The 10357-nt window shown below is 43.8% G+C and overlaps 1 protein-coding gene across 1 annotated transcript; it reads left to right on the top strand.

Moving 5' to 3' along the window:
- Positions 1 to 6778: 6778 nt before the first annotated feature.
- On the top strand, positions 6779 to 7115 carry BJ212DRAFT_1486392 (uncharacterized protein; the record flags this gene model as incomplete). Its single annotated transcript, XM_041341113.1, has 3 exons — positions 6779 to 6810; positions 6864 to 6932; positions 6983 to 7115. The coding sequence occupies 3 exons, from the start codon at positions 6779 to 6781 to the stop codon at positions 7113 to 7115; spliced, it is 234 nt and encodes a 77-aa protein (XP_041187256.1).
- Positions 7116 to 10357: the final 3242 nt, after the last annotated feature.

Raw genomic sequence — 10357 nt, 5'->3', positions numbered from 1 at the left:
AACTAACATATACCTTAGACTTGCTCTAGGTAAATAAAATGTTAGCATTGTTATCTTTAACTCTTGCTGAGACTTGCCCTAGCCCCAGAAGGTTATGAGCCCTGTCTGAGTTGTTAAGTACAACCCAGACATTCAACTAGGCTAACTAGTAGGCTTGCAGCATATACACATGCTCACTGAACAAACAAATTGTTTCGGCATCCATCCAATCACTTCCTCCACTATTCATTCTGTCCTCATCATGGGCAAATTTGATCACATTATCGAACTCACCAGTTCAGACGAATATCCTAGCTGGTGTTGTGCTGTCATGTTGGCATTGCAAGGCAAAGGTCTTTGGACTCACTGTAGTTTAGGAACTGACATCAACAATCTTACCAAACTTGCATTGCACATACCAACTCCTACTCAAGCAAGTGCACCCACAGCTGCTGAAAAGCAAGATATCAAGGATTGGCTTAAGGAAGATGCTCAGGTGAAAGGAATCATCTGTTGCAAATTGTTGTTTATTGTCCAAGGACTTATCAGTGAGCAGCTCACTGCATGAGAACAATGGGATACTCTTGCTCTGCATTTCAGTCCACTCGATATCACATCCCACTTTGAGCTATGCACACAACTTTCCAGCATCAAGCTGAAAGACATGAATGATGTTTTCTGTTATATTAGTGTCTTCAAAAATGTGCATCATCAGTTTGCCGAAATGAATGTTGTCTTTACTGACAACAAGGCCATCTTCCTTCTTCTCCAAGGGCTTCCCCAAACTCCTGAATGGTTGGTATTCAAATAGATGACTGTCAGGCAGTACAATTAAAGTGCTGTACCATCAACCTCTACAACTGGCTTGTCTGCTCCTCCACCTGTTATGACCTTCCAGGAAATCATCACCTCACTCTCTGAAGAGGCAAACCATATCCATGGGGAATGGACAGCCACTGGTCCAGGGTCTGAGTATGTGAACGCTGCAACTCCCCCATTTGAGAACAAGGTCAATTCAAAGACCAGTGTAAGGATCCACAGGAACAACCCCAATGGGGTGCCCTGCAACAACTCTGTCTGCACTGGACTCCCACATGCACTCACACACAATCTTGAACACTGCCTTCAGCCAGGGGGTGGAATGAAGGGGAAAGTGCCCTGGTCTTGCAGTGGCAAGAAGCAGCAGCCCAAAAAGGACAAGGACATAGTCACTGTAGAGACTTGCACCTCTATATCACTGTTATAGGACAATATACCACCCCTTCCCACTGATACTCCAGCTCTGATTCTCAGGATAAGTCACTCACGCTATCACACAAATACTGCATGCATGTGAATGCACTTGCATGTCCTGTGCACCCACTCTAGGTCCCCCACTACAGTCCATCCACCCGTCCATGTCCTTGCTAAAGTCCACTGGTGCATTCTTATTGTATTCTTATCACTTTAATGTATCTTCTGGACTGATTACAGCACTGTAAATGCACACACATGTGCTTAAGCACCATTACATACAGATATCACTACCTACTTGCTTTGCTTCCACACTACAAGTGTCACCTAGTGCTCATTATAGAAAAGGGACTTATAGTTTTTTTGGGGACATTATCCTAGCACTCCCCACCTCTGTGTATTAGTAGTAGTTTGCACATTAGAGAAAGTTTAAAGATCCCAAAAGTTTGAATTTGTGTGCTACCTGCTTAGACGTGATTGCTTCATGCCAGTTTGATTCCTTCTTCACTGGATTTAGTTTCCAGATAGCTCTTGCCTCTATGCTTTAGACCCCCATTGCACACACACTCTTACTTCCTATCACCCCAGCACACTTTTGTGCACATCTCAACTGTGCTTCTCCCAGTGTTCACACTTTGCATATCCTCTAGCACCCATTCAGTTTCAGAGTCTCCCTCAGTCATTTCAAGGACTCTCTCTCAGTAGCTGTCCTTTGGGTTGAGTACTGTCTCACATCCAGGTCTTGCTGTAGAGTTCCCCTAGTAGTAGTCAGTTTCTCCCATAGTCCAAAGTCCTCACCTTCACCGCTTCAGCTAATGCCAGTGAGAAGACTGCTATTACTAAGTCCTCCAATGACTCTCCACCTGCTACTCACTGTCAAGACCTGTCTTTTGCCATGATAGAGGCTCTTTCTCCTGAGTTATCACCCACTGCTGAAAACCTTGCTTGCATCATGTAGCAACATCTCTCCAGCATTCTCGACTTGGGTACTATATCTACTCTTGTCACAGATTGCAGCTTCTTCTGGACATTCTCCAAAGACATGAGCATCACTGTAATGACGGCTAATCATGGCAAGCTGCCCACTTCAGGCAGAGATGAATGTGTTGCTGACTTAACTATCAATGGACAAGTCTTCCATATTCATTTAAGCAATTGTCTTTATGCTCCAGGAGCACTTATCAACCTCTTATTGGTTGGTTACATGCTTCAAAAAGGTTGGGAGTGTCACTTCAAACCATACCCAGCTCGCTGTCAACTCACATATTGTGGTGATGTCTTGGGGATATTCCTCTGACCAGAAACCTGGTTTTTCTCGACCTCAAGTTCATCTGCCCTAATGAAGCTGCCCTGACATTGTCACTCTGAGAACTCTCAATGTTCGTGTGTGCTCCTTTGTCATAGAATCTTTGGCATGTCTGCGCAGGACACATTGGAGGTGATGCTATGAAACATTTACCCTTAATTGCTAATGGGGTAATGGTTAAGTCAGCAGTGCCCTTGCAGAAGTGCAAACCTTGCATCATGGCCAAACACCCATGTAAGCCTTACCCATCATCCACAGAGCCTTGTGCCTCCTACATGCTAGACTTGATCCACTCTGACCTTTGCGGCCCATTCCCTACCATGACTCCTCATGGCAAAGTGCACTTCATCATGTTCCTTGATGACCACACCAATCTTCTTTCCCTCCAACTGCTCACTACAAAAGACCAAGCCCTCGCAGCATGGGAGATTGTTTGGAAACGATGGGAGAATCACTCAGGCAGGCAGGTCAAGATTTTCCACTCTGATAACAGAGGTGAGTTTCCCAGTTCAGCCTTCACAGAAGCACTTTAGAGTGCAGGGATTGAGCAACAGCTCTCTGCTCCCTATGCTCACTAACAGAATGGTAAGGCTGAAAGGGCCATCTGAACTGTTGAAGGTCACATGTTTGCCATGCTAGAGGCAGCTAATATTCCTGCCACACTTTGGGGGGAAGCCGCATTGACCATGTGCTACCTATGGAACTGCAGTGAATCACACACCCTTCCTCCAGGTGTGACACCTTACCAGCTCATCAATGGGAAGAAGCCAGATCTTTTGCATCTGCATGTCTTTGGGGCTTGCTGTTTCTCCCACATTCCAACTGAACTGCAGACAAAGATGGGTCTTCAATCATGCCCTGCTATATTTATGGGGTACCCTGATGGAGTGAAGGGCTATCACCTTCATGATAAGGACACTGGGGTGTTCTTTACCACATGAGATGTAATCTTCAATGAGAACCTTCTCTCAATCCCACCAGGTGATGATGACTCAGATTCAGATTCAGATGCTAATGCAGCCATACCAAACCCACTTCCTCCATCATCTAGTCTTCCTTCCATGCCCTCTTCCCCTCCAGCTGCCATTCATCATTCTGCTCTGACATGGGTACTCACTCCTGCAGGTGAAGCCTTTGCAGTAGAACTTGCAGCTACCAAAGCCCACCTTCATGCACTCCATGAAACATGCTCTGAATGTGCACATAAACCACTCCTCACCATTACTGAGGTGGTGGAGGTAGTTCAAGGGCAGGGTGATAAGGTTACTGATGACACTGCAGATCTCATTAGCATCAAACCCAATCCTGCCTTGCCTGAGACACTCACCAACCTTATCATTGAAGAATATGCCAATGTCACCATACACAGCAACTGCAAATGGAACCCTTCTGACCCTACCTACGACATGCAAATTCCACCCACCACATACAATGAGGCTGTCCTTCATATTGATCAGGATCACTGGCTAGATGCCATGCACACAGAACTCAACACCATGCAAGAGATGAAGGTATATGAGCTTGTCCCTTTGCCCAAGGGTCAAAAGGCCATTGGTAACAGGTGGGTACTCAAATTTAAGGACAATAATAAGGGGGGCGCAATCTACAAAGCTTGCTTGGTGGTGCAAGGCTTTTCTCAGATTCCTGGGGTGGATTATGGTGTCATGTTTGCGCCAGTTGCCAAGATGGCTTCTATTATGTTCATCACAGCCCTGGCCTGCCACAACGATTGGGAGCTGGACACATTTGATGCCAAGTGTACCTTCTTGTGGGGTGTGTTGAAAAAGGAGATCTATATGTGCTAGCCTCAGGGGTTCAAGGAGGGTGAGATGAATGAGCTTGTTTGGCACATGCTGCAGACGCTCTATGCACTTAAGCAGTCTGCAATGGAGTGGTACAAGCAGGTCCGTGCTGTAATGGAGGAACTTGGCTTCACTTGGTGTGCTGTCAATCATGCACTTTTCATTTATGATCAAATGCATCCCTCTCACATCATTTGTCTTATTAGTTGGCATGTCGATGATGGGATGGGCACCTCTAACTCCCACCAGTTCTTGCTCTGGGTCAAGGGGAGGATTGTGTAGCACTTTGGCATCAAGGACCTTGGGCCTGTCACATAGTTTCTTGGTATGCAGTTTGAATGGGATTGCCCTACTCATCAGCTCTGGATTCATCAGAGCGAGTACATTACTTACTTGCTTGAGGTGCATGGACTGCTCAATTGCAACCCTGTCCAGCTTCCCCTCAATCCCAATCACTCATTCAGTTGACCATCTGATACCTATGCCACTGTTTCTAACCTCCAGTCTTAGTATCGAAAGATCATTAGGGAGTTGCTGTACCTTGCCATCTGCACATGCCCCAACATCTCATTTGCTGTCAACTCTCTCACCCAAAGAATTCTAATCTGGCTCTAGCTCACTATGCTGCTGCAAAGTGCATTTTCTACTATCTCTGTGGCACCATTAACCTATGGCTCCACTATGATGGTAATCATGTCTATGATGTGCTGCATGCATACTGTGATGCAGATTGGGCAAACTTGCCTGATGATCGCCTATCAATCTCAGGGTACACCTGGTTCTTTGTGGGGGGATTGATAACTTTTGTTTCAAAGAAGTAAAACATGCATGCATTGTCATCTACAGAAGCCAAATACATGGCTATCACTCATGTTATTCAGGAGGGCCTTTGGCTCAAATTGCTCTTTGAGGAGCTCCACCTGCCAGTCACCCTTCCTATTACCATCTACATGGATAACACTGGCACTATCTCACTCTCAAAGGAGGCCAAACACCATGCACACTCAAAGCACATTGATGTGCAGTATCATTTTATTCATGAGCATATTGAGAATGGTATCTTCCTTCCCAAGTGGCTTCTGTCTCACAACAACACTGCTGATATCTTGACCAAGGCACTCGCTCATCTGCTCTTCCTCAAACATGCCACTAGTCTCCAGTTGGTGTCTAGGTGAGGGGGTGTGTTGGAAGGAGAGTGTGGGACAATGGTCCAAGGGATTGACCTTGTAACTTCCTTTTCTTTTCTTGTTCACTTATCGTATCTTGCACCTTTGATACCATGCATTGTCTTACCAGTAGCATTGGCTCTGACTACTTCCTTGCTTCCTTGTGTAAACTACTTATATGCATCAGCTCATAGCATTATACCTCAGCATTGTTATCTTTAACTCTTGCTGAGGTATGCATCATATTTATTGTTCATACTCTACATTAACTAACATATACCTTAGACTTACTCTAGGTAAATAAAATGTTAGCATTGTTATCTTTAACTCTTGCTGAGACTTGCTCTAGCCCCAGAACATCCAAGCTCACCTCTACTGATAGGAGGGCTATTATTCAACATATCACTACAGGAAAGGCTGATAATGCTATCCAGGCCACCTATTACATCAATTCCACCATCACATCCCCTGTCTCTTCACACATTGTGAGAAACATTCTCAAGACAGCTCATCTCAGGTCAGTGACAAAGAAAAAAGGCTCTCCTCTCTATCACACATATGCAGAGAGGACTAGCACCTTTTTTTTCCACATATATACCTTGCCATCTGACCTAATTCTATTTATTTTGGTCTTATATGACCATATAACATGCTTCCAGTCCATGTAATCCAATTCTGATGGGCTAAGGCAAAGGTTAGTCATCTCTGTTTATGTGTCATAGAGAGGAGATGCTTTTTTCTTTGTCACTGACCTGAGATGAGCTGTCTTGAGAATGTTTCTCACAGTGTGTGAAGAGACAGGGGATGTGATGGTAGAATTGATGTAATAGGTGGCCTGGATAGCATTATTAGCCTTTCCTGTAGTGATATGTTGAATCATAGCCCTCCTATCAGTAGAGGTGAGCTTGGATGGACACCCTTCACAGAAGTTTTCCTTGTCTGTGTGACTTTCTTTGATGAACTTGGCCACAGTAGACTTGTATACTCCAGTTCTAGAGGAAATTTGACAAGCAGAGAGGCCAGAATAGGAAAGAGAGAGGATATTATCCCTTTGAGCAGGGGGGGTGGCTTTCATGGTGAATATAACCATGACATATGAAAAAATTTGGTTTGTATAGTTAGATATGGTTTTAAAATGACATAATGACACCATTTTATAATTTATTTAATGGTGGTATCAGCATGTCACTGAGGTCTTTATGTATTCTCACACAATATTATAAATAGTAAAATTTGCAAAAACATGCAGACAGTTTTTTGAGCCACTGTATATTGAAGATGAGGAAAGCAATATGGAGGACTCAGAATTGAAGGCTTGCAAGATGTATGATACATTTTTTTTTGCTCATTAGTGTACAGACTCACATTCTATCTTAGCTCTTCATCTAGCACAAAAGATGACCAGGATGGGACATTTGTCTCCAATGAGACAACCCCCAAGATCAAGTATGTTTTTTTTGCTAGTGTTTAATTCATTTTGTCTGATATTGATGCAGGGATGATCCAAATCTCTTCACCACAACTCCAGTGAAGCTCACCAGAGTCAGAAAGGACTTTACCTTTGAAAAATGCAAGCTCAGTAATAGTCACTTCTTTGGAGATGCAGATTCCATTTGGCCCCCCCGCTAGCCTCATGGCTACCAAGATGTTTCTTCATGGCCAATCTCAGCTTTTGAGAACCTTAAGATCACACCTGTTGATATAGTAGCCATTGACAAAACTACATAGTATTTTTGCATCTCATCTCATTGTGTTATTACCAATCCTTTGCAGCACTTTGTCCTGCTTTCATTTTGTTACACCTTCATTTCACTTTGCATCAGTTACTGACATGCTCTACATGATGTAATACTATAGCAGAATTCAATTTGTATTTCTTGTACTACCATGAGCACACTGCAAAGGTTGACACATTGTTGAGGCTTTGTTCATTGCCAGATAAAATCATGTGACTTTCAAAATGGAAAGTTTGAACTTCTTGTTGTATATTCAGTTTGTGCCACCATTGGGCATCTGCAAAGCTCATCCTCACTCCATTCTCTTTGTATTATGGAGACATGCATTAAGACCCTGTGCTGGTCCATGGGCTACAACACCTACAAACCCAAGCAAGTGCAGGAACTATGAAACTGTATCCATGATGCAATGCACCATCTGCAGATATCACTGCCCTGAGAGGAGTCATCTCACATGGTACTTATCCCATCAACCATGTGGTCACCTCCTATACCATCAACCATGCACTTTTCTCCCATACTCTCCTTGTTGCATATGATGTCAAGCAGCTTAGCTCCACATCCATTCTTACAACCACTGTCAGTGTCCTCATTCTGTTCTCTTTATATGTTTCCCGCAGCTATATGAGTCTTCAGGTGAGTGGAATCTATCATGCAGAGTCATGCAGAGCATGAGATGTCTGTCTAGAAAAATGGGAAGCCTGGATTTATGAAGTTCCACTCCCTGTGTTGCATCACCTTGGAGAGGCTCTCAATGCTATCCCTCCCAGGCAGCCTTTCTTGCTTGAGACACTTGCCAAATGTGAGGTAGAACAGCACCTCCAGGACTTGCAAGTTGTGTTCCGGAAGAGGCTCCACATACTGCAGTCCAAGCTTCACTGATCTCAGAGTTGAAGAGCTTCAACACTGAACCAGAAATGTTGATGTTCAGTAGAGGACTTGCTGGATGCATGCTGTAGGGTTACCTTTCACATATTGCAGTGTGACTTGAGACTTGCTGTGCTAGGCAATGACTATTCCTTTTTCATCCCCACTTACTATTACTCAACTACTAATCTTGTCACCTCACTGCTATCGCCTCCCATTGTCTTCAACACAACACCTGTCTTCCTATCTTCAAGCCCCAAAGACACTATTCATCGCTTATCAGTGGTATTTGGAATGAGCTGGTTTACACAGCACTATTGAATTTCTTACAGTACCAGACTTAAATGGTATGCTTACACTGACCTCATTCATCAACAAGCTGTTAAAGGCAAATGCTCCTGAGAGGCTTCCCAGAATGTCAGTTCACTTTCAGCATTGATGCTCCCCAGTTCTTTCCCTGCAACTTCCTCCTCATACACTTTCTCTGGTGAAGCTTCTACCCCAACAAAACAAGACCAGTGTTAAATGTTCCAACAATTCACAGGACAACTGTGGAGGATTTCTGAGGTGTGTTCTGGTGATTCTTCTTGGTAGTTGTTCCGGCTTTTTTTTTATTTTTATTCAATTTTAATGTCCTATGGAGAGTTGTACTCTAAGGAGGACAATATTTTCTAGTCTAAGGGATCCTGTCCCTAATGCACCTCAGGGTGTGCAAATGCCCTGGTGTGAGGTGTGCCCCCACCAGTCTGCCATTCCTGCCAGTCATTTTAGATGTGCCACCCTACAAAGTGTTCTGGCATTGATAAGTACTGCTTGTATATTAGATACAGTTTAAATCAATAACCTGTTCCTCACCTGTTCCCTCCCCATTTTCCTGGCCATACCCTTTCCATGGACAAACTCAGTTGTCTTGGTTGTGAGAGGGCATTCAACAACCAGAAGGGCTTGAGCACACATGAAGTGCTGTGCAACCTTTACAATAATTTTATCAAACAGGTCAGCAAATCTCACCTGCATGCTAAGAAGATGAGGCAGAAAAAGAGGAAAATTAACTACTACACCAAGTGTTTGGATGAAGATGAGGAGGGAGCCAATGTTGCATATCCCTCCCAAGAAATTGATGATCCTCCCAAGATATGGGTGATGTGGATGCCGACTGGCATAATATTCAGGTATGATATTCATTTTTATTGCTCTCAACTGACTTGAGTGATGTTTCCAGTCCCCTACACATTCCCTGCCATTACCTGAGCCAAGTGTAGCTCCCATGTGCTCCAAACATTCTGGGTGCACTATTCGCATGCCCAAACAATGCAACAACTTCATTCCTGGCTCAGAGATACCCAACAATGATGAGGTAGTTTGGGCCAATGACCAGGTCATGTCTGAAGACTCTATCAGTAAAGAACCAATCCCTTTTATGACAGAACCAGACACAATAGGTTTGTACCAAGTGTATCCTACTTGTCCTACTCTATTTCCACAGACCAGTGTGATAGTCAAGTTTTCCTTGGGCTTAGATTTACTTACTTTCCTTACCTTCACCTACCCCCACTTTCTTTAGCTTATGTTCGCATTTTTGCAGCTTATATAAGCATCTATCTATCTATCACCTCTTATCTTTACTTTTGACCTGTAGTCTGAGACTAGCAGTTTTATGGTGATTTCTCTCCTCTCTGAGCTCTGAGTTTAGTTAAGAAACCCTTGTGGGTTGAATAGCAGCTAGGTACAGCACTTTAGACCCAACATATTGGCTAGGTACTTTACCAAGTATCTAGCCAAGTTGTGTTACTCACACTGGTACTACCCTTGATACTGTATGTGACATGCCAATGTTGCAGACTTATGAAGATCCAAGGGACAACTCTTCTCAACTACTCACTGGTCCCCTCCCTCCCATTGTCTGTCACTCCTGAGAACCTATACTTTGCATTTAGTAGTCCAACTGCTGGTCTACTTCTGTGCTGGCAATATTCCAATCCCAACTCAATTTCTGATGCTACTTTGCAGCAACTTACTACTTTCCTCAATGACAATGCTTACAACCAAAATGATGTATGGCATTTCAATGTCACTCAGGAGAAAAAGCTTGTTGCAAGGTACCTTGAGGACCAATCCAACCCCTTCAGCACCAGTGACAGATAGAAGGAGTCGTCTGTCTATATTCACCTTCTAAAGAAAAAAGGAAATGCCCATTTGAAGATGATGCCCCTAAGCTCAAAATCCCAGGTGTGCACCATCAATCTTTGACCAAAATCATAACAGAAG

Source organism: Suillus subaureus (genome assembly GCF_016647635.1).
Source record: "Suillus subaureus strain MN1 chromosome Unknown BJ212scaffold_53, whole genome shotgun sequence".
Lineage (NCBI taxonomy): Eukaryota > Fungi > Basidiomycota > Agaricomycetes > Boletales > Suillaceae > Suillus > Suillus subaureus.
The sequence above is the reverse complement of the archived record's forward strand: the minus strand, read 5'-3'. Positions and strand labels throughout refer to the sequence as shown.